We start from the raw sequence: 26,727 nt of genomic DNA, 5'->3' as shown, positions 1-26,727 counted from the left end.
TCGGTTACCATACTATAGGCTACTACATGTAGACAAAAATGTCCTCTAAATTCGTATAATAATATCCGGTAGACAACTTAACATATTTTTGTCTCCTAAAAGTTCGCATCAGTTATCTTGTCATGGTTTAAATCTGTCTTCGTACATCACTTTAATATCATCACAACTGTAGACTTCAATCTCATGCTATACAATATCTCGAACACATCTCCCCGAATACTTTTCCGAATGATACAGATACAGTTAGTCTATCTATTAAATTCAGTCAAACTACGCATCTGATGTATTAAAAATCGTGTTCGAAAAGACACAACAGTCGACTGATGGCGCACTTCAATTTATTAAAAATGATATCAGAAAAAGGCGGTGGTAGGGTTTTGATTGCGTAATACCTCAAACCAAAAAGAAGGTTGCTTCCCCAGCAGGGTGAGGCTTGTCAATTGCACTCCGGGATGGTTGACTTTTGCGATTACCCCAAATATGGGTGACTCGGGTGTAAAATTTATGGTAGTGCCCGGGGGACTGCGTTCGCGCTATTCCCTGATAATACTTGAATGGGAACGTTGAACATAGAGCCTGATAGACATGTGTATAAAATTGCCTAAAGCCTAGTTATGGTAGCATTTATAAAAGCGTTTTATGCTATTTCAACACAGGTTGTGCATTTTTAGTGCTGGTAGTTGTCTTTATTTCTATATGGTTGCAGTAAGTTTGTTCATGTTGTTAGTAGTTTATTGACGAGCAGCCATGGCAGTTTCATAATACTAGTACCTGTATTCACGCCGCTGTTTATAAAAAGAAGGTTAAGTGGGTTTTATTGTTACAAAATCTTTTGAAGCCATTTGCTAGATTAGATGGACGACATATGGTCAAGTTGTCACGAGTCACTGTCACACTGTGATACTCTAAACGTTAAAGCACGTGTGTAATTTGAACATCGCATGATGGCTTGGAAACGTTGCAGAGAATCCGACCATTGGACATCGCATATAGACATAGCAAAGCGAGATTGGCTTGAATGATGTAAGGATAAAGTCGGCTGCTGACAACTCAGCCTAGCACAGGGTTTAAACAAACATGTGTGTTTTCTTTAAGTTTTACCCCATCAATCGCACAGCGTTGCAGTAAATACTAATAGTGAACAATCTTTCAATAAAAAGTCACCCGTATAATTAATACAACACACATGCATAATGGAGATACATATTTTTCATCACAGTGACGATGTCTCTCTTTACATACAAACACAGACACAGACACAGACACAGACACACAGACACGGACACAGATCCACGCACACGCATGAAAACGTTCACACGCACGCACTCACGCACGCACGCACGCACGCACGCACGCACACACACACACACACACACACACACACTCACTCAAATACACACACACACACACACACACGGACACACACAGACACACATACACACCACCACCACCACCACCACCACCACCACCACCACCATATAATGTAGTACACTCGACGACTTTTATTTCCTAAATGAAAACAATCATACCCAAACCTTTACATGGCAGTGAAAAGACGTGTCACTTTAAGACAAATATACATATTGACAAGATGAATATAGCAAAGTGACACACATTTGTCAGCTTTCCAGGTTGACTGTAGTTATTAAATTGCCCTTTTAGTGAGCATCACGTGATAGAGGTCCATTGACATGAATTCGAACGTCGACAACGATATATATCATACCTACTCAATTCCAGATGTAGCGTCTACGCCAGCCTATCTCTTTTATTTCGATGTAAACGTGATGAATATATGCTTGGGGATGATTTTAAAATAAAACATTTTCATATTATGCTAACGCTGATGTATTATTATACATTCATTTCTGCAAGGTTCTGTTATCAAATATGTTCTAGTCCTATAAAAACGTATCGTGTTACTTAGGTTCGGCAATACATGAATGTTTTACCACGGTAATATGCTTATGATAACACCAGATAACTATCACTCACTTTCATGAATATTAATATCGCCCTCAGTATCTTAAATTTCCCATAAGTCTCCTTGATACATCGGTACTTCACACAGTTGCGTGTATGCTTTGGATAAGCTTTTTCTAAATGTACAGACCGAGTTTTGCGCGCCAAAGCAAACAATTTTTTATCTGTATGTGTGGATATTCTTACACAGTGTTGGGACATAATTTTGCCACTCTCTTTGTTAGTAATAATTCATGTTTTTTTCCCTGTGGCAAGACTTTGTTTATTTTAATCGTCTTTCACCATTTAAAGTCCCTGATCAATCACCCAGAGATATGGAATGGTTTTATTTGGAGAAGCATATACTGAATTTAATTTTCAAGAGAATGTGAATAAAATACAAAAAACAAAAAGAGTATGTACCAAGTATCAACGTCAAGTTTACGTCACAACTCCCAATTAGCATAACGATAGCCTACAGGATACGGTGGCATTCGGAGTCGACGATTGTCGACACTCTTACGCGAGTCGTTGATCCGCTAGGAGAAGCTTCTGTACGTTCATCCTTGAACACAGCAGGGGAATAATGTGAACACGAAAATACAGAAATTGGAGCAATGTTTAGACCAAACCGTAATAGCATAATGCCATGGAGCTGGCAAACGTGTGTGGCATTGTGTGTCACGTTTGGGATGTGTACTATGGCAACTGTTGGTGCAGACAACGGTACGACAGATGTTTCGCGGGATTTGTATTTTGCTGCTTTATTCCCTTTCACGTCGGAGGGACCTGAACGTGAAATAGCGTTGGGAGTGAAACCCGCCATTGATCTCGCCATACAACATATCAATAATAAAAGTCATATTTTAACTGGCTATCGACTAAACATGGAATCCTACGACACAAAGGTAATAACTTACACGATTATAAATAATTCTCATATTATGTAAACGCAACAATCACCGTTGTATATTTAATGAAGTAGTTAAATACATCTCAATGCCAGACGAGACTAATACGTCGCTTTTAACACATGCCGTCTTTTACAATTGATTCGACGCGATTATGAATTTCACGCTGATATTGTTACCTATTTTCATATATACATACATAAATATGGAATAGTTGACTTAAATAAGAGGCTGTATGAAATCTTAGCCAGCAGTTTTTTAAAAAAAAAACAGTTTATGATTTTCCCCTTTCCCTCTCTCTCTCGATGCTATTAGATGGCCTGCTTATCAGAAATGTCAGCTGCGTTGTGTATGTAATACTAGCGTTGGATCGATGAAGTCATACAGACGTACATACGTCTGTATGACATTTGGTGTATGCCTTATATCAAACAAAATGGAGAGGCTCCATGTACTGTTTAACAATGTAACATTACTATTCATGGACTATAATATTGTACTCATTTTAACCCTATAAACATGTCATTGAATTCAGTGATAAATACTCGGCATTCCATAGCATAGCATCATCAATTCAATAATTAGCCGAAATGACACTTCTCTTCATATTATTAACTAAATTAAATTAAATTAACAACCACTATAAACGTCATAAATGGTGTATAACATGATATACCACATCAAGTATTAAACGTCACAGCGTTTCTATATTTCTACTGTGCAGATATTACTTAATGTAATTTAGGACTTAACAGCACATATCCGGTATTAAATTCATATATTCGTATGTAATTTTTCGACTCTGTCTGATCAAATTACTCCGTACATGAACACGCGCTGTATGGAGCATTGTGACGTTCAAGAATATATCACATTTCTGTTTTCAGCTGCTGTTATCTGCATCCCAACCGCTAGGCTTATTTGTATTTCATTTGCCACTACACAGCGATGCACTGGTTGAATGCAGAAAGGTCAGCCGTAAAACACAAACAAGGCTGCCTTATATGCCAATATCGAAAGCTCTGTATTAAAGATGATGAGGGTTTGTAATCAATGAACCGTTGCTATACCTGTAAATGTTGCTCCACGGCCGAGTTTTGATCAATTTAATGCCATGACAACATTCAATCACGTGTTTATTGTTAAATGTCATGATGTGAATTGAGTGAATATCCAATACATCGAACATAACTACCGTTACTGTGATATAGCCTTGCAACAACCTGTGTTTTAACGATGATTAAAACGTCACACTGTGACGTGAGTGGTACATGTCTCTTTTGACGTCTAAACGTACCGCTAATGTATCGACATGTCTCAATTACTCTTACTTTCCTTTCACAGCGTTCAGCTGCAATAACTATGTCAATGTAACGAGGTCGAACAACTGGACCAATAAGTCAAAAGTCTAAATGTCATTTGTGATTTCCGTCCATATTTTCGTGACATTTTTAGTATTGGCTTAAATTACAGTACCCCATCAAATATAAACGCGTGTATTTGCTGTTTGTCGCTACATACATGTTAGGTTGTCGCTTCGTCGATAGTAGTTATACGCAGACAACCGACCTTGGATAGTAGAGTGAAAGCCATTGCTATGTTCACATATTACTTCATGTTTATACTAGATATCGATTGATCTAGTTCTGATATTTACCACACCAGCTCTTAACAAAACACGCTACAATGTAGTTCATGTGCTTTTATTGACAGTTTTATAATTGCTATCTCGATGTGCACACATTCCAGTTAATAGAGCAAGTATATTTCATTGTAAAACAGGAGCGTATGGCTGTGAGATATAGATGGCCAGACTTCACTGCCAGAACTGTCAATAATACCTTTTACAATGTAGGTCGCCTGCATTTTGTGTAACGTTAGGATCTGACGCACGCGGCGATCATTTCAACCATGTGGCCCATAGTTAACACTGTATGTTAAAAGAGGTTCCATAGAATGTGCACTGGAATAGTAAGGATAACTCAATTAATACTACATCACGCGTTAGCATATCCCAATTAATACTATATCATGCGTAATAATTGTGGAATGCTATCAATTACCAATGACAATCATATAGCCATTTTTTCTTGTCCGCCATTGACACATTGTTTTTCTTGCCCGCCATTGCCACATTTTGCCATTTCTGCAAGGATAGCAGGAATAAGACAAAATCAAATCACATATGGATATGAATGGCATTGTGCATATTAAAACTAAATCACGTCAAATTTAGATAAAAAGACACAATCGTGAAATAGCATAGGCTAAAAATCCTGGAGCCAAAAATAAAAAAATAAAAATAGTAAACACACAGATAAAAATAACTTGAATTATAGATAGAAATTAATATTGTATGAATCAATCCATCTAAAAAAAATACTAAAAAAAAATACTTCGTGAGTGAAGATTTATCAACCAACCAACCAATCACCCACTCATCCAACTAACAACGTTAACCAACTAATCGAAAACCATTAAAAATCAGATAGTAATCAACACAATTATGTCAATTACTTGACTGAATTTTTGAAGCAGGAAGAGAATGGCGTACATGGCAATGTTGATATGAATATTGATGTACCGAGGCACAGATCGTGATAAGACGCAATTGACAAATTTACTTGTATTCATTGGTGCACTTAAACAATTTAGACGTAGACTATAAAGTGTTTACAATATAGTTTAGATAAGGGACTTGATAATTGCATTGAAATTTTGTCACACTCTCTTCGTGATATACATTCATTTCAAACTGCCTTAGTGCAAACAGGGCGAAGCAAAATACCTATTTTTTTTCATTTTTGCAAATAAGACGGAAATAAAGACCTATTTTTCAATTTTGCAACATGGCAAAAGAAAAATACGTATTTTTTTGCGATTTTGCAAACGGGGCGAAGAAAAAAAAGAAAAAAAAATTCGACTTGTCTTTCATTGTTATATATGAGATTTCACACTAAAATTAACCACTGTGATGTGATTTTGTGGGTTGACAGTTTCATGCCGAAAAAACATGTTAAAAATTTGCGTTAGTTCAACTCTGTTCTGTTTATCTTGAATTATATCTTTACAAATGTGTTGTTCATTTAACATACTGTCTCTCCGTATAGTCCCCATGAATAGATGTAAAATCAAGTAAAATCAGTCACTAAAATAGAAATGGTGATGTCAGTGTTATTTTGGGTTTGAAGAATATTGTGCTGCTGCTACTGCGTGCTAACTCAGACTGCTGTAGATTTTCTATATTGGTCTGAGGTGCTACTACTGATGATGATGACGACGACGACGATGTAGGGTGAGGATGACCTTGATGTTTGTGTTTGTGTTTGTGTTTGTGTTTGTGTTTGTGTTTGTGTTTGTGTTTGTGTTTGTGTTTGTGTTTGTGTTTGTGTTTGTGTTTGTGTTTGTGTTTGAAAAAATACTTTACAAGGGTGACAGGGCGAACGCACACAAGTGATAGTATAGGGTTCTCAATGAAGCAATGATAATGTTTCGCTAAAAATGTAGAAAACCTCTACAGTTACAATCATCGGTAGTGACAATGTACAACATCATCATCATCATCATCACCACCACCACCACCACCACCAACACCAACACCATCATCAACATTCTCCTCCTCCTCCTCCTACTCATCATCATCATCATCATCATCCCGATCTTCATCTTCATCTTCCACATCAGCATATTCTACTGTCCTAAGGTAACACTGATTGTGTAAAGCTTTCGATATAAATAGACCCAAAGTAGCTAGTTAATAGGTTGGGTTATCGACGGTCATCGATTGATGTGATATCAGAGTGAGATATAATTTAAATCATCTTACAGAAAGATGTGACCCCTGGAAAGCTTTTTAGGAAAATGGAAATTTTCTATCTTTCCTTTTCTGATGTATTATAGTTTTGTAACTATAGTAACAAGATGTAACATAGCTACCCATATGTCTGCATATGTTGCAGATAATGATATAATGATATATTCATGGATAGACACACATGGGGCTTATATACTTATATATACATGTATTCATATGAATATGTGTCTCGCTGGAGAGAACAGTGCTCGATGCAAATATTAGTAGCAGAACATTATAGACTTAAATCAAAAGAATAAGGATCTAATAAGTCGTTACTCAGAGTTTCACGCTTCGAGCGATCTTCAGACAACATGTATATATATATATATATATATATATATATATATATATATATATATATATATATGTACATGTATATATATATATATATATATATATATACATATATATATATATATATATATAATTTAAAAAAAAAATTATTACGCTCTGCCACTGCGGTATAGAGCACTGTCTTAGCAGATTGATACTCACCGAGTTATATATATATATATATATATATATATATATATATATATATATATATATATATATATATATATATAGAAAGAGTTCCAGTACTACCAAAACTATTACGCTCTGCCACTGCGGTATAGAGCACTGTCTTAGCAGATTGATACTCACCGAGTTATATATATATATATATATATATATATATATATATATATATATATATATATATATATATATATATATATATATATATATATATATATATATATATATATATAACTATGCACATGTATGAAAGTATATATATATATATATATATATATATATATATATATATAAATATATTAGTATATATATTTGTCTGTGTCACGGTGTGTGTGTTAGTTTCTGTATGTACTGAATGCTTGAATGCACAATATCGTGTAAGGGACTATCTCATCCTACATCAGCTCCGTTGTCATGGAGATTTGATATGATATACCTACACATACATATCTGAGGCAAGTCTTATATCTATCACAATGGTTTCCCCTGGCAATGATCTATATTGCAAACCACTCCAAGGATAGCAAAGGAAAGTACTATTTGATACTCACTGCAGTCCATTACTATTGATCCAGGATTGAGATCATGAATACGAATATCTGTATACTGTAGATTTACAATAAAGATCACTAAACGGTATGGAACAGATCAAAGAGATCAACGCATTATTCATTTCACAGTAACCTTTCTCATATAAATAGAAATAAAGTGAGTGCTAGCCGGTGAACCAATTTGGCAAATATATCAACGTTCCTGGGTGCGTTTTCAATTTATTTCATAATGCACAAATTAATAAGCTATCATGTCGCTCGTTCTATATCTTCACCATCGTATATATAGTTTTTGGGTCACTTCATTGCATGCACTGCCATATACAGATTACAACAACGACCCATCCCTGTCTTTACAATCAACCTACATTTTCTGTAATCTTATCCTCGCATTGTTTATTTTGATAAAATGTTTATTTCTGTTCTACAATCTGGTATGAGTCAGATATGTATTATATTTCATGTCAAAGTTTGAATTAGAGTATTGTTTGACGACATTTACTTAAAGTGGGCCATATGGATGAGGATTGAGTATTTTTAAGATTTTTAATTTTAAGACAATTTTATCATGGCGTCCTACTTGAAAAATAATGTGAAACAACATAGACCAAGTCCTTGTTTGTAACTCATTACATTGTAAAACACAGATAAATGTGTAAAATCTTTGTTATTGTACGTACAAGATCAAACCTTTTTACACATTTTTTTTTAGCTTTTTGCAGTGTATTGAGTTACAGACACAGAATTGATCCATGTTGTTTCACATTGAGTTTTCAAGTAGGAAGCCATGATAAAATTGTTTTATAAATTAAAAATCCAAAACAGAACTTAATCCTCATCCATATGGCCACTTTAATGTTTGACATGCAGATATTGACATACAGTGGTTGGTGTTTTTTTTTTCAATTTCTAACGTTATTGAAAGTGTTTACAAGTTGTCATTTTGAAGGTGGATGATTGAAGCGAAAATGAGAGCAGGGTGTTAGCTTAAATAGTTTAATTTGTTTTCTATTTCTCATGACACGATCGACTCTCTAGTTGTATGTCACGAAAAATGAATAAAAAATAACACCATCTATGGCCGCTCTGAAAAATATCACAACGTCACTGATGATAAAGATGGCGAAATGACAAGAGCGTATCTTTGATTGAATAATTGTTGATTATTGTTGATTTAGGAACTACGGGACAAGTTATAAGTCACATTATGCACGGTATATCATTCTGACTTTAATTATGGTTTATAAGCCCAACTATTAAAAATATTAATATGAATTAAAAACATCACCAACATACTCACTTTTAAAAAAAACAAAACTTTTTTACACGGTATAAACGTACAATATGACCATGCATACCATTCAGTACACAACGAACATTCGTTAATGTTATGATCTGCCATTACTGATAAAGACAAGATTAAAACGCAGTCAGAATACATAAACGCAAAGTAGTTTAATAGGAAGCCTTCAGGCACTTTTCGTAGTTATATTGAATATTTCATGAACTGAGGTTTTCGGAAGTAGTTTGATGTTATTAATTTATGGAGAGTTGATTTCCCGTCTTAGACTACAACCAAGTATATTTAATAGGTATACATGTATGTGTAGTACGTATACATTTATGCGTAATACGAATACATGTATGTGTAATACGTATACATTTATGCGTAATACGAATACATGTATGTGTAATACGTATACATTTATGCGTAATACGAATACATGTATGTGCAATACGTATACATTTATGCGTAATACGAATACATTTACCAGCCATAATATGTGCAATTTTACAAATTGTGTGTAAACTAGACGAACTTACTAATGGCAAGATGCAGTTTTAGAGAAAAAGAGAGGAATTCTTTGTTTTAACCCAGAATTATCTGTACATATTCTGTTTTCTGATGCAATTGTTACAAATTTATCATTATCCAATTCTCCCAACTTGAAAATAGTTCAAATCGCATTACAAATTTATTACAGTAAAAACACTCACAATGCACGACGTAGTGTCATTATTTTGTTCGTACCAGATTATTCCATAATGTATGCGTTTTAATATTTTCACCTCATCAAAATATTGAAAATGATGAAACTAATCTCTTTATTAGGTCATTAGATACAAACATAACCAATTTTAATAATTCATACCTACGCTGTAAGACATGGACACTTTCTTTCTACGCTTGGTATATGCCACTTTTAATGTAGTTCCAAGGCAATTAGAGAAATTCTATTATTGTGTGTCTACGCTCTGGGAGCTCAAGCTAGCTGTACAATTTCAATTTGGTAATTTTGCAACGTTACACGCACGGAAATCGTGTATACATGCTGTGTGCTAGGAATATATAACATTCCGGTGTAAATTGTGTCTGACCCCCCGTCAGTAGACTCGACGTACGAAAATTATCAATTTGTACATGAAAATTTGAATCACAAAGGTCGAAGGTCAATTATTTGTTCATAAATACTTTAACCTTAATTTTCGTAAGTGAATTATTGAGTGTAGAGTAGAGACGTTATGTTAACCTTTGAACAAAGTAAGTGTGCATTAGCCTGTATATTCTGAGGCTAACACGCATTGTTTATCATTTACTCCATTTATACATTAGCTATTGACTCAGTATAACTTGACAATAAAATTATGTCACATTTAATTCAAAGACTTTAAAATTTCTAGTAACATAGAATGTTTCAAAATATTAAATGACATTTGGATTCGAAGACGCGAAATGAGAAAACCGTTAGGTTATGAGTATTTTCAGACTGAATAAAGAGAAATATAGGGAACAATATAATTATACCTCGAGCGCAAAAAATTGCGAAGAGTAATGGCGACTTTGAACATTTTGACACAGCATAGCACTGCAGAACGAAATACAATTGCGTAGGCGTGCGTTGTCGTGAATAAAACCGACCATATGGTTTGTTCGACCACGTGTTAAATTTTGCTTGCGTGTGGTATAATTATATTCTTCCCCAATATTTTCTTAGTTCTGCCAAGGAAGATTCGCGTGAGCAAAAGGGTCCTTATCACTACGAGTCGCTAGACGAGTGGTGACAAATCCTTTGGTCACCAGTATTTTCCTGCTAAAGGAAGTAAAATATTGGTGAATAACATAATCACACCCCTCAAGCATAATTTATGGAACACCGAAAAGAATACTGACAATTTGGAACGGTTTGACTCATATTTCGAGCACCACAGAATCAGTGACGTTGACACCGGTTGTAGTGACGTAGAACAACCAATGTATATAATCCATATTTTCAGTGCAATACCTATTGGTATAATGCGTTTTATATTTCGGTGGCCGTATTTTGAGTCCGTAGTAAATTCCATAACATTTAGTAAAACTGTAGTACAATTTTTGGCCTGACCACTTATGTATCGATTTTACAACTAACTCCATTCTCGAGTTCATTAACCATTATTTCATTACGTTATGCCATGATTGTCCTTGAATTAAAATTACGGCTAGCTGGTATATTTTAATTACATTATCTTATCCAATTCCATTAAGGTCTAAATTATTTAGTGCACATATCGCCAGTGTCACTCACTTGAAAGAAAGCTCATTGCAATCGCGTCGAATTGACAATATTGTGAATTTATAAAAAAAACAAAAACAAAAAAAACCAACAACACCACACCAAACAAAAACAAAGCAACATGGCGTACATGTAAAGAAAAGTGTCTGAAAGAAGTTCTTAGTGTTAAAACGTATTGGCAATAATTGAAATGAGCGGCAAATATATATACAGTATACTACTGAGCTTTCACTGTTAATTGTTATTTCTGTTGAAAAGCAATTTTTCCTTAAAAAGTGTGGCATACATACAGTTTTGTATTAATTTAATGCTTAATGGATTTATACTACTCACAATGATTATTCTTTTGAAATGGTTGGTATAGGGTCATTTAATTTCACGTTATGACAAATATTCATTCATTTTGCGCAGGGAGAGAGAGAGAGAGAGAGAGAGAGAGAGAGAGAGAGAGAGAGAGAGAGAGAGAGAGAGAGAGAGAGAGAGAGAGAGAGAGAGAGAGAGAGAGAGAGAGAGAGAGAGAGAGAGAGAGAGAGAGAGAGAGAGAGAGAGAGAGAGAGAGAGAGAGAGAGAGAGAGAGAGAGAGAGAGAGAGAGAGAGAGAGAGAGAGAGAGAGAGAGAGAGAGAGAGAGAGAGAGAGAGAGAGAGAGAGAGAGAGAGATCCTCTAATTATTCCGGTGTAGGTGACACTAACGCTCTACTGTACAAGGAAACAAACACGAGGATGGTTTCATTTTAGTTTCATTACGGCTGTTTAGGGAACCCAGAAAACACATTTTTACCAATCTCAAGTCTCTTAAACAGAGTTTTAATATTTTTGCAACTCTAGTTTAGAAGAGGTGTTGTGTGCACTTGAGCTCTTTGGTCTTTTCCAAAATCTATATTAGACAGATCGCACGATGCAGAATGGTGAAATTGTAGGACCTCAATGCAACTATTGTGAGATCTCCCTCACTTGTGTTCCCTTATTATTCTAAATGATATAGAAACTAAAATATTAAAAGGTAGAAAATACAGTAACTGCAAGTAATTCCATGAGGAGCATAGCTGATAATTCACTAATCTATGTAAATATGTTTGATATATTTGGTCCGATCCATTACAGTGTAATATGGCAGTAGGAACGAGAGCTTTCTTCGACGCAATGGCAACAGGTCCTTTGAAAATGATGGTCTTTGGCAGCGTTTGTTCTAAAGTCACAGCACCCATTGCTGAAGCTGTTCTTTGGTGGAAACAGATACAGGTAAACCATTTTTATTTTATAAACATTGAGGGATTACGTAATCGCGCTGAAAAGATTAAAGCCTATAGTTGTCTGTCTGTCTGTCTGTCTGTCTGTCTGTCTGTCTGATGTTAAAACAATGTCCGGAATCGGAACATGCGTTTGAGGATAGAATAGGATAATTTATAGTATTATAACAATATTATGTTCTAGATATTGTTTTTAACAGAGAAGCCATTTGTAATTCATTGATTTAATATTGATTAAATTCATAATTCGATCGTTCACATTACATAACGTTTAAAAGATGCTGTTTAAATCAGTCAATAGCAATTACTCAATGCTTTGGCTGGATCAATGTGGATGAAACATATTCGATCGTTCACATTACATAACATTTATAATTATTAGTAAAGATGCTATTTACATGTAAATCAGTCAATAGCAATTACTCAATGCTTTGGCTGGTTCAATGTGGATGAAACATATTCCCCTTGTATGTAATTAACACGACATTGTCATTGCGTCAAGATTTTTGACCACTACTATACGGCATATAATATATTATATAAATTCAACGATTCTTATTTTGTATGTCATGTTTGTCCATCTGTAGCTATCCTATGCCAATACAGAACCTTTCCTCTCCGAACGAGAGAAGTATCCAACATTCTTTCGTACCGTTCCTTCTGAAGCTGACCTAAATCCTGCAAAATTGAAATTATTGGAATTTTTTAACTGGACCCATGTAGCAACGATACACCAAGATACACCACGGTTTTCCATTGTAAGTACGATTATCACTAAGCACCATGAATAAAAACATTACCAGCATTTAAAACAATACATATATATAGTACATGTAAAGTATTTGACGTACACAGTAGTTGTAACCGATTTTTTTTCTAACCCGGCAGGATATTTTCAACCACAGCCGAGGCTATAGCTAGCTCTGCTCTGATAACATTCTGTCTCACCTGACAGCAATTCCCATAACTGAAAGTAACTGCCACTTCCAAAATATCGGCGGTTGCACATCTTCAGTGGTCAATAGAATACATAGTAAAATAAATCATTGTATAATGCCGAAATTTTGACTACAGTTGCTCATATTATATTCCATCAAGTAACTGAGAGTGGCGAGTCTGTGTTCCATGAAACACGTTTAATGAATTCCCCATTTTAATCTGTGCCAGAAGTCTTTAAAAAAAATAAAAATAAAATACATTTATTTAATTTTCTTAGTTCTAAGTGGCGCCCTGAAAAATTTTGATTATTAGAAATAAAAACTCCTGAACTCCAGGAATTCTTAGAACATCTCATGTGAAATTTAGTAGATACAGCAAAGTTTGATATTTATACATGTATGTATATTTTTACAGGCTCACAATAAACTGTCGAGTGACTTGGAAAGTATTGGTAAGCAGCTCATGCGGGTGGAAAGTTTCGCTACGGATCCCAAAAATGCAGTGCAAGGCATTAAGGTAAGAAAGGAACTTGTGGGAGGGGTAACACTATTATTGTGGCAACAGTATAAAGCCCCCCTTCCAAAGGCTCTTAGAGTGAAAAATCCATTACTCTGTATTGCGAGTATAGCCTTCATTGACAGATACTGCCCACTAGGGTCTGCAATATCATGCTTGAGAAGGTCCGGCGGTCCGCTATTTCATTCTAACCATATATAGAATCAAACCGAAGCTTGCATGTGTATAGATTCCATAGTGAATTCAAATGTGAAAAGAACGACAGGGAGTCTCCATATTTCCTAAAAAGCTAAAAATAACAAAAAAATGGGTAAAAATCACCCACACTGATATTTCATAAATGAATAGATAATAGATGTGTAAGCTCCATAAAATGTAATGTTTTCAACAACTTATTCATATTTTTTCATTGAGTTTTGTACCCCCACACTAATGTATTGTCAAAGAAATGTACTCGTTGCTGTTTTTGTGCTATTTTGGGGGCTCTATAAATAGAATATTCATTTATTGCAAAATGGGTATGACACAGACTGCAGCTGTGTGATCAAAACGAAAATCATCTCACGCAAGTCCAGTCACAAATATTAAAAGCAACCATACCAACGCACAAACATATGCAATATATGTTAAATCGTCTGAAAGAAGTATGTCTTCCCACGTTGACGCGTTCCCATACAAATCGTTGGTGAGGTCACGTTTGCTTTAGTACTAACACGCTGTGTCTTTCTGTCAACTCCAGTCTAAGTACCCACACCCCATGCTATGCTTCAACATCGTGTACATTGATTATAGGCCTTCATTTCGTAATGGTTTGAACTTACAGTACACATTAATAGAACAAACACATTCAATATAGTATTATATACGTCAGAGAAAATGTCCATACTTATCAGTCATTCGAAATACAGTTGTATATAGATTCATAGTATACAACTAACTCTGATCTTATATTTTGTCCTAATCGTTAATCTAGGAGTCAGGTGCACGTATTATCCTTGGATTCTTCGACGAGATCATGGCGAGAAAAGTATTTTGTTATGTAAGTAGAACATTCAATCATATGCCCGCCATTTCAAAGACTTTGTCGGATACGATACCTTGAGATACATGCGTACGTACGTACGTACGTACGTACGTGCGTGCGTGCGTGCGTGCGTGCGTGTGTCGCAGTGTGTCTAAGTATGCAAGCGTGCCGCGCCTACGTAAAATATTGAGTGTGTGCACATGTGTATGTGTTACTGTATGAGCGCGACTCTAACCAACTAATGTCCTTGTGCATTTCTTTCTCCGCAAAGGCTTATAAAAATAAGGTATTCGGCAGTAGATACGTGTGGATTATCCCTGGCTGGTACAGTGAGAAATGGTGGATGAATGTTGACTTTGAAACAGAATGTTCCATCGAAGAAATTTTGGAATCCATTCAAGGATACTTAGCGACTGAAAGACTTTCTCTCGGGCCTCAAAATATGGATACTATATCTGGCTTAGTAAGTAATGCAAAATTCAATAGCCGTATTTAGGTATTTGCTTCGTTTCAGTTATATTTGCCACCGACGACTCTTTTTGCCCCTATCACGGTACCAGCCTTTCTTAATATTGACATCTATAAATTGGGAACACCACTCCAGGTGCTGTGGGCCGCATTGCCTCATGGGAGTCAGCAGAAATGTGTATGCAATAAGTGAACAACAAATATTCATGATTACTAAGTGCCTGTGCAGATCCTTTTTACTATAATATATATATATTGGTCTGAACGCGACGTGCCTAATAGTATTACCTTCAGTGTACAGGTCATGAATATTCATTGTTCAACTATTGCATAAACATTTCTGCAGACTCCCATGATGCAATACGGCCCACAGCACAGATCCCAAAATGAGGGCAGGTTCAACTTCCTGATTCTGTTAATTTTTAATTTTTTAATTTTATGTTTTTATTTCTGTTTCTGTTTCTGTGAAATCTCGTGTAATGTAGGTGATGTATAACCATGAAATGACCCTAGAGACAACACAGTTATGTCTTTGTTTCCTGGAGTCTCCCCCCTTTAATATGCTGTGTACATTTGGAGAATACTTTTTCTATGAATGTACTCTGTCAATGTCAATTCCAAACAGACACTCCCTCTAGTGACGATAAACAGGAAATACTAATGGTTCAACCGTCTTTCAGAAATGCTATTTTAAAGCTTAGATATAGATATAGACCTCCACACATTCGAAGATTCAGCCCAGTTCTTCTTTTATCATCCTACAGACACCTTTGGAATATGAGAACCAATACAGAGATGCTTGTGGACATAATTATCACAGTTTACATGGATATGCATATGACGGTGTCTGGGTAATTGCATCTGCCATCGACAAAGTGTTACATCATCTTAATCAAAATGCTTCTAATATTTTAAATACGCGAATGGGAAATAAATACATATTTAATTTACTCATGGAAGCTATGAACGAAACCGATTTTGTCGGAGTTACGGTAAGTCATGCTTATTTACCCTCCCCCCTCCCGGGTCATGAATTTACATGACCAGAACAGTATTACCTTATCTTTCAATTAGAATAAACCATTATGGCATCATCATGCATGGCGGATGTTAATCAATATTTCATGTTTAATTCATTTAATTTGACTGAAAGCTTCGATGTGTTTGTAACGTAATTAACTTTTTTACTCGTACGTTAACGACACTAATTTTATGTGATGAATTACAGACGGACTGACTCGTAAAATCGCATACAGTTTGAGTAACGAGCGACGAGAAACGAGAGTGATTCGATTGCATTAGCAGAGCATTACAAAGTCTGTAACCACTTGCATACAACTGCCAAAAGATTCACTTTATATTGATTTGCCATTCGGTATTTCAGTAACCATATGATCTATAGCAAAGTCTACATTTGGGCATCAGTCCAACGACTGCATGGCATATGGTGAAAGCTATATGCCTATGTAATGTAACATAATATACATATGATATAACTTTACAACTGCAATAAGTAACCGATGCCATGTCATCTTAACAAAGTCTCCATCAGACATTGAGAACAAATGTAGAGATGCAATTTTGAATATTTTGGAAAAAATAGTGACTACTTACAAATGAAAAAAATTATCACATTTTCCCGTGAAATAGGGATGTGCACAAAAGTACACAAAAAATAATGAATTTTGGTGGGCAAATATCTAGTTTAGAAGAGGGCAATACCAATGTCTTATGTCATGTCTACATCAATTTGTCACGTCAATCCCAATAAATGACACTCGAGAAATATTTTAACCAGTGAATACTGGTATGTATATCATATTCGACTCGTGCAATATAATACCCTATAGTCTTCATTTCATTAAGTTGTATGTAAGTAGGCTTTGTGTGTTTACATTATCTAATACATCTATAGGGGCCAATCAAGTTCAGAGGAGGTGATAGACTGGGAACTATTGTGCTGGAACAATATCAAAGTAAGTAATATGTAGGCTCACAGGGAGGTGTAGGTCGCCAGTATTTGTAGTTTGTGGGTCGTCTCTGATATATGAAGAGTCACAAATCCTAGAATTAGAAAGGTGACCATTAAAGTGGCCACGTGGATGAGGATTGGGTATTTATTTTTTATTTTTTATTTATAAAACAATGTTATCATGGCGTCCTACTTGAAAAATCAATGTGAAACAACATGTGGCAAATCCTTGTTTGTAACTCAATAAATTGCAAAAGATTAAGAAATGTGTAAAATCGTTGTCATTGTACGTAAAATAACAAACTTTTTATACATTTTGTAGCTTTTTGCAATATATTGAGTTACAAACGCAGACTTGGTCTATGTTGTTTCACATTGATTTTTCATGCAGGAAGCCATGATAAAATTGTATTTTAAATTCAAAATTCAAAATAAATACCCAATCCCCATCCACCTGGCCGCTTTAATGATTCACAGGTTGATCAGTGTTAACAAATAAGTAGTAAACATGGACTCTCTAAGTGTGTGCGTGTGTGTGTGTGTGTGTGTGTGTGTGTGTGTGTGTGTGTGTGTGTGTTTGTGTCTGTCTGTCTGTCTGTCTGTCTGTCTGTCTGTCTGTCTGTCTATGTATGTATGTATGTATGTATGTATGTATGTATGTATGTATGTATGTATGTATGTATGTATGTATGTATGTGTTTTATGCAATAATTGTCTATTTTCTGTGAATGGTCTACTAAAGACTAATGACATGCTGTTTTTGAAGGCATATAAGTGTTCAATTTAACCAATAAAATATAACAACCACTATGCCAATCATAACCGTTCAAACAAATTATGATGGTAATGCTTAAAACCGTGAGCTCTTTTTACTCTCATGACTTTGTTTATCATATTTAAAATATTGATACGATAATATACTTACAGATGGCGAAGAAGTAATGGTCGGCGAATACCACGCTTACAATGATGAGTTTGTGATCACCAATACAATTGTCTGGGAAGGTACGTATCGTGGTTATACGACCGAACAGCAGATACTGATATTTTCATGGGAATACTTACACGAATGTCGGAATGACGTCATATTTTTAATCGCCTCATTTAACAGGAAATGATCAACATTTATTATGCAGAGCTTTTTTGAAGACACCAGGGATTTGTCTTAATAGAGACAACTAAACCATGTACGAAAGATAGCGCATAATACATTTTAGGACGTTTCTATCAAACGAGTGTAAAAACATGGTCTACATATTATCTTAGCAAATATGTAATTATTTGGAGGTCCATTACTGTACATTAATTAGCCCAAAGATACGAAATACAATCTAGGTCATGGTTTTTTAATCGGAAACGATAACGGAAGTTAATGTCAATATTTTAATTTTCGTCATTATTTCAGAAATTCCATTTTTAAGACAAATTGAATGTTCTCTACTCAATCACCTTTCGCTTTATACAACACTGGTAAATGTCTCTCATTTTTTATTCGCATATGTTTTATTACCTTGTTAAACACACAATTATAAATGACACAGTTTGCATTGTGACACGTGTGTTCATTGTACTAAAGCTGTTGCAACCACTACGATTTTATCAACACTATGGTACCGAAAGATGAACGTATTTTTCATCAACACAGCTTACACGAGTCTGTAATATTTTATGACAAGGATGTTACTATTAATTACAAATAATAAAGTTTAGAATAATTTGATCGTTCAGACAATTATTTGCACCGTATGTTTTCTTCTAGGGGGATCAGCACCAATCGACAGACCGATTATTTTTCGCTATCCCAGCGGGGTATCCTTCATATTATACGTCACGTTAGGATCCCTAAGCTACCTAGGAATAATGATAGCTCTCATGTTTCTGTTCTTCAATATGAAGTTCCGCAAGCACAGGTAAAAGTGAACCTTGAATTTCTATATTTCGCATTCCAATTTGAATTGGACACACACATATATACACACATATTAACATGCATTGCCACAGGCTGACACGCGTAAACGTAAAATCGATCCGTATCTCCTTCCTCTGGGCCTTTCAGGCGCATTATATTCTACTTGTCAAATTATCTGTATGCACTTCCATCTTCCCTCTTTCTCTGAATCCTCGTCTGTCTCTTTGTCTAATAGTACTAAACTTAACAACGTATAGTGTCCAATCAGAGCTGTAAAAGTCTCCAACAATCACGTAACCGACTTTTGCATTACAGGTATATAAAGATGTCCAGTCCGTTTTTAAACAACTTGATAATAATCGGCGGTATTCTATGTTACGGGTCAATCTACTTCCTTGGTTTAGATGGCACATACTTCACAGACCACGAGTTTGAGATCATATGTACCGTAAGTTGAATTATCATATTAGAATGGCAATCACTATTATGATTGCATTGCCCAGGAAATAAAGGTATTTTCATACAATGTGGGTTCTGAAGAGTCGTTTCATGATTTTACATCACCTACAATTATTTGCGATTTCAGAGAAACATTAAGTTGATCTTGTGGCTTTAATGGTTCTTCTACCTTTGCTATAGGCCACATTGCCCCGTGGCATGGAGTCAGCAGAAATGATTATTCATGGGTGAACAATGAATATACATGACTCCTAAGTGCATACTCCTTTCAGTGTATCACATCAGTCGTCCATTCGTCTATAATTCATTACATAGCACAGCACATCAATGTGTAATAGAAATGAAAAGGTATTGCGTTTCTGTAACAACAGGAACAACGAAAGTTGATAGTCTATTGTATAAAATACAATTGCCTATATACAGGCACATATCCGGATTTTGCACATGATCGCTCACATTAATGTTTGGAACGTGAATACCAGTGCCTGTCCATTGACTTTAAAAGTGATATTTAGGGCTTACGTTCAACTTTCCTGTTCCTCATCAAATTGTTGGATATGAAATGTTCTCTTCCAGATCAAATCTTGGATGATCGCTGTGGGGTTCACTGTAGCCTTTGGAGCGATGTTCAGCAAGACATGGCGTGTGTACAGCATATTTACTAATATTAAAATGAAGAAAAAGGTAATGTACCCAAGTTAATCCTTCAAAAGCTAATACATTTGAACATGTACAGTTGAAGTAGTAAATAATCTGATCAGAAGTGTATGATCGTGTTTTATACAAAGAGTCTGGACTTTGTGCATATGGAGATAATTCAATGAGTTGAAATAAACTAAATAGACATGTAACATTTTTATATCATGTAACAGAGTCTAATTGCTACAATTTTCTCTCTTGATTACAGCAAGGTTTTACTTGCTATAACTTTATGTGTTTGATTGCAACCGTGAAATTCTCTGAATTGATCAATTTGCTGGAGACGAATTACAGAAAATTGAATGTCTTAGTATGTGATAACATAATAACTGAAATGACAGACGATATGTACCGTGCATGCCGGCATTGGGTCTCACTTAAAGGTGAATGCCCATTTTCAATTTTAGGTTATTCGTGACTACCGTCTTTTTGGCATTGTTGGTGTCCTTTTGTTGGTTGACGTCATTATTTTGGTTGCATGGGTCCTGAAAGATCCTCTCAAACGGAAAATTGTTGAAGGTGCTGAGCAGGTAAGAGTCGCAACAAGTTGTTGTAAGACTTGACGTAGTGATGTTGGAATCCAAGCATTGCTGTACGTATACAGTGTTACGACAAGGTCACCACGAATATCATTAGCATAATATTATGCACGTATTTACAGAGTTTTACAAATAACTGTTTCCATCGTCTGCAGATCTAGTAAATGTCAAGTGTCTAGACAATTCTTGATACCTAAATAATAGAATACATGTCAATAGTCATCTGAAATAATTGTTGTGACGTTTAAAACGTTTTGATAATTCTTGCATGGTAAAACTATCTTCGAAGTAGTCAAAACAAGGCCATGGGAATTGTGTGTAGCCTGGATCATGGAAAGTATGCCTTTTTGCACCATGGTCCCAAGTCTCAGATGAGTAAGGATAAAGACTTTAAAGGAAAAAAGGGACCTCGATAGAGGGATTGCATGAGTAAAAGAAAACTATACTGAAGGGCTAGGGCATAAATAATGGGTTTTCAGAATTGCTAACTTTCTCAGCCTAAGATAATACTTGCAAGATTTTTTTATTCGAAACTTGTACTAGACTTAGTCGGAACATTTGTCTCAAAGACCTTAGGTAGTGCCAGCGATGGAATTGCATAATCATACATGTGGTTTTATTACTGAAGGTAATCCTAAAGTTAAGAACTAATCATGGCATTGTATCATCATTGATATTGGTTTTGAATTGTATCAGTGTCAGCTTCAGAAAGAGGACTGTCATTTTACGAACAATTGATTCTACAGGCTGAGTTTAGTGAGTGTCTTTCGTTTTTATTATTTAGCCCGACCCAGGAGGCAAGGATATTTCTATCATCCCTATCACACATCACTGTCAGAGTGTTCACATGTCGATATGGTTGGCAGCAATATACATCTACAAAGGCGTTCTCATGGTAACTATTACATTATCATTGTTTTACTTGTTCAAGAAACAATGCATTGTCAGTATACGTTTGTATGACGGCTATATACAAGTGCTTGGTGTAGAAGTTTCTCCTCCATCTCCACCACCACCACCACCACCACCGGTACCACCACCACCACCACCGGTACCACCACCACCACCACCACCACCACCACCACCACCAACAACAACAACAACAACAACAACAACAACAACAACAACAACAACAACAAGAGCTCAGCTTACTTTACAAAGTCACCATTACCAGCATTGTAACGGATGAAAAATCTCTGTCAGCTTTCAGATTTTGAGAGATATTAATAAATGACCGACGGTTAGCCCTGTTGTCGTAATGCCGTGTATATATAGGATATGAACCAGTGAAACATTACATGTAAATGTTGGCTTTGTTTGTTTTGCAAATATGATAATAAAAAATGAAGAAAATAAGGGCACTGAACGACATAGATTGAATTTGAAATGTAAATGAATATAAACCATACAAGTATTGATTGTACTCTCGGAAAAAAGTAAACATACCATTTTATATCATCTATTGTAACTTCTCATTTCTACATTCCACTATTTTAGATCTTTGGCTGTTTCTTGGCTTGGGAGACACGACACGTGACCATACCAGCTCTAAACGACAGTAAATATATAGGAATGAGTGTGTATAACGTTGTGGTAATGTGTACTATTGGTGCAGCGTTATCATTCGTGATTCACGACAACCCAAATGCATCGTTTGGAATCATGTCACTGTTTCTGTTATTCTCCACAACGATAACATTGTGTCTTGTGTTTGTACCAAAGGTATGTACAGTTACTGTCATCTAGTGTATATAGATATACACTCGAACACTTACATATCACAGACACATATATGGCACGCCATTCTCGCAATCCAGATCCTATTTTCTTCTGTAGTAACACATCGAAATAAAGAAGTGTATGTCTTGGACGGTGCTGTAAAAGAGGCAGTGGTTTACGACGGTGTGCCATCTTGTCTTGTCTTGTATCGAAAATCTCACCTTTCAAAAGAGGCACGTCTAGCAGAGTTTGGATAAGTTGCCTATGTACATCAAACAACTATCTATGTTATGTTGGTAATATTAGTCAAAATTGCCCCAATAACTTCAACGAAAACTTATTGACTAATATTAACAGTTAAATCTCAGTAAGAATTGTAAATTTGTACCTCTCCTAGGCTATAGTGAGTACTTGCCTAACTAGTTCAGCCAGTATTGAGTGTGTAGGGTGTACAGTTGCAAATGCCAGGTACAAATATGTACCCAGGATATCAGTGATTAGTTAGTTTACTATAAATGACCACTTAGTTGTGTCGATAGGATATAGAATGACCGAATAGACATATTTCACATACTTCTAAAGGTTTAGCTGTTATGGTTTCCGACTGGTGACAGATTAGGACGTCACTTGATATTCGCGAAGAATATTCAAGCAAAATTTTCAACGAAAGTGGTAAAAACTGAAATCGCAGTAAATATTGACCCAACAGTTAAATTACGTCACAAGAATATAAACTAAATAGATGTATGCGTATACATTTTGACCCATCTTGCAAAAATGCACCTAGATATTATCAAAACTTTGTTTTTCTTTTATGTAATCATTAGGGAACGAACATAATTTACGGGGGGGGGGCTGAGGCGCAAAACTATTTTTGCAGCCCCCTCCCCCATTCGCGCTATCAAAAAATGCCATGCCCTCTCCCGAAATGAACATAAACATGTTCGTAGCCCCCAAAACTATATTTTCATATTACACGCTACAGAATTGTCAAGGCCCTCCCTTCGCATCCCAATGTTTTTCGTGCCCCCCCCCCCATTTCTCTTCAGCCCTCCGTAAATTCTGCTTGCTGACTTATTTTGAAATGGTTGTGTGTTGAGGAATATGCAATGTTTAATGTAAAAGAAAACTAGTACAAAATTAGTGTAAACAAACATTTACGATATCACCGCATTTCAAAGCTTGTCTTGTTTCACAAATGTAACACTATACACTCTTGTCTATCCTTCCAGCTATTGGAACTGAGGCGTGATCCAAAGGGAGAAGAACGAAAAATACGATGCACTCCAAGTAAAGCAAGTTTACGAATTCCGCCCAGCTCGAGTAGCACCGACCTTTCAACTAAGATGAGAGGTCTTACATCAGAACGAAGTAAACTAAATAAGGTCCTACAAGAGGTGAGGGGTGACTTGGACCTACAATTAGTTAAATCCGTCTCTAAGTTTACTAGACACGAATAGAATTACCACGATTATATGTACACCTGTCAAATCTTTGCAGTACATTCCACAACAGGGTACAGAACTTAGCTTACCGATAGTTAACCTGGGATTGGGTGCATTCATGTCAAGTGGCCTTCAATATCAGACATTAGCTTATAGTAACACACCATTACATTAACCATCTATACGACGTCATTTATAGATACCGGGGTATTATTATTCCCAATATTTTCTTCGTTCATCCAATTGAAGGAAAATATCAACATTCAACATATTAAAGGGTTCGTGGTCACGAATATTTTCCAGCTGAACGAAGAAAAATATTGGGAATAACATAATTATATCTTTGCAAATATAATGTACAAAAATCGGAAAAATAATTTTTGAACGTTTTGACATGTCTTGAGCACCGCAGAACCTATAACGTAGACGCCCCTTGTCGTGACATAGAACGCCCGTGATATGAAGTCCATATTTTTGTTTGAACGCATTCAATTCTGCTTACGTATGATATATTAGAGGCAGTTTTATCCTTTCTCTACAGAGAGACAAGCAAATGTCATATCTGCTAGAGAAGCTTGGTATGAAGCACACACGTAATACAGACTCAACGTACAGCGTGTCGACAAACATAAATACACCACTTCCAAGTATTGATGATACAGGCATCGGCATCAAGACAGCTGAAAAGAATTCACCGCCGTGAGTAAAAATCCATTTACAGCATCTAAGGTGTTCTAAACTATTGACTCACACTCAGACAAGGTGTGATTGATTAAAGTCAAACAGAATGGGAGAAAAACTTATAATTCTGATACTTAGAAATATATTTTAAAAAAGGGAGGAAAAAGGTAATCATTGACATTGGCGTACAAGTACAAAAATCACATGTATCATTTGTATACAAGAATAAGACTATCCAAATTATTAGCGTCTTAGTAATACTGTACAGACATCAATCTAAGTCATAGCCATAGATGTTTATATTAATACAAATCGACCCTAATTATGATTTCATTCTCTAGAAATAGCGAACAACTGAGTGACTTCCAAGGTATCTATATTCCTGTGACAACTGTGCTGAACAACTCAACATGCGACGACATGAATAGTGGTGGTGACAAGGACGGTATGAATCATACAGAGCCGTGTGAAATAACGACTAAACTGTTAGCAGACCATGACAACCCTAACAATGGAAATGAGACGTCACCGTCACACTTGAAAATCACTGTATGTGACACTGACCACTTAGTTCTAATACCCGGTATGTAGTTTTTTCAAAATGAGTCTTTCTTACCAATACATCCCCGGCAGTAGTATTTTGATGACATTAATAAATTGAATATGTCTGAGCTTGTATTACCTTGTCATTTTTGTAATTCACAGCAGTTTTGTTGAATGGCAAATTGTACATATAGCGTTTATTGTACAACCATCGATAGAATCTGTAACAAATTCATATATGATATTTGTTTTCATTTCAGCAACTTCGCACCTAGAGACTCATTACTAGATTTGTAGGACAAGCGAACGATGTTAGTAGTTGAATCTTGTTGTAATGATATATATCGACCACATTGAAAGTCGAAGATGCCAAAATATGGTCCATAATTCGAGGAAATCAAAGAGAAGTCCACACGGAACACCTACTTTTTTATGGGATATGTTACTTTTGCATGAATTATTACCTTTTCAATTACAAATCTTAAAAAAACTAATATTTTTTTAAAAAGCGTTTGTAGAATTTCTTTAGATTATTTTCCCGCGTAAGCTCAAAGTGAAGAAGATTAGATAGTGTTCATTGCGTGTAAATATGTGTTTAGAGCATAGTCATTGTGTCAGCCAGAATACTTTCATTTGCATATACGCAAACATCACATATCATCGAATTATATGTTATATACCAAAATCTAAATGTTTGATGGTTTTCCGCTTATAATGTCACGTGGTTTCTATTTTGTTTGTTTATTTGTTTGTTTGTTTGTTTGTTTGTGTGTTTGTTTGTTTGCTTGCTTGACTTGTTTCATTTGGTTATCCGGCCTGTATACGCAATTGAAAGGTTTGTGTGTGTCACGGTGTGTGGGTGGGTGGGGGGAGGTGTCGGGTAGTACGTAACACTATTAAAGATGACATTGTAACAAATATTAAGCTTTAAAGCATGTACACTACGTTGTAAAGTTGGGACACCACTTGGTGTTTACTATGTTGAGATGAACGTGTAAAAAGTATAAGTTCTCTTTCAAATTGTATGTTTTACATGTGACCAATAACCATACAATATATAAACATTTCCTGTGTCATTTAGCATAATTTTGTATGTAATCAGTATAATAACCTATATATAAAACACCTAAAAGTACCACACATTCGATTTATCTTTTCTGTAAATATTTTTTTGAATTCTTAAAATATTGTAAAGTCATCCATCGGATTCATC

The 26,727-nt window shown here is 35.5% G+C and overlaps 1 protein-coding gene across 2 annotated transcripts; it reads left to right on the top strand.

The window, feature by feature from the left end:
• Nucleotides 1-2,515: 2,515 nt before the first annotated feature.
• On the top strand, nt 2,516-26,322 carry LOC144434033 (gamma-aminobutyric acid type B receptor subunit 2-like). Of its 2 annotated transcripts, none has more exons than XM_078122477.1 (19): nt 2,516-2,870; nt 12,456-12,593; nt 13,189-13,359; nt 13,955-14,056; nt 15,030-15,095; nt 15,352-15,543; nt 16,313-16,540; nt 17,464-17,524; nt 18,448-18,525; nt 19,280-19,430; nt 19,745-19,877; nt 20,465-20,572; nt 20,995-21,117; nt 21,911-22,021; nt 22,624-22,848; nt 24,078-24,242; nt 24,832-24,989; nt 25,319-25,554; nt 25,775-26,322. In XM_078122477.1, exons 1-19 carry the CDS (start codon nt 2,580-2,582, stop codon nt 25,801-25,803), a joined length of 2,766 nt encoding a protein of 921 aa, XP_077978603.1. In that variant the 5' UTR covers nt 2,516-2,579; the 3' UTR covers nt 25,804-26,322. The 2 variants fall into 2 exon arrangements, with proteins under 2 accessions (XP_077978603.1, XP_077978602.1); XM_078122476.1 differs by having other exon boundaries at nt 25,313-25,554.
• The last annotated feature ends 405 nt before the right edge of the window (nt 26,323-26,727 follow it).

This window comes from Glandiceps talaboti, chromosome 4, assembly GCF_964340395.1.
Source record: "Glandiceps talaboti chromosome 4, keGlaTala1.1, whole genome shotgun sequence".
In the NCBI taxonomy this organism is placed as follows: Eukaryota; Metazoa; Hemichordata; class Enteropneusta; family Spengelidae; genus Glandiceps; species Glandiceps talaboti.
Note: the sequence above shows the minus strand (reverse complement) of the source record. Positions and strands in the feature narration are given on the sequence as shown.

Coding starts and splice junctions, on each gene's coding strand:
- LOC144434033 (XM_078122476.1), top strand. CDS start 2,580: ATGTTTAGACCAAACCGTAATAGCATAATGCCATGGAGCTGGCAAACG. Junction 2,871..12,455: donor TGGAATCCTACGACACAAAG/GTAATAACTTAC, acceptor GATCCATTACAG/TGTAATATGGCAGTAGGAAC. Junction 19,431..19,744: donor ATGAAGTTCCGCAAGCACAG/GTAAAAGTGAAC, acceptor TTTGCATTACAG/GTATATAAAGATGTCCAGTC.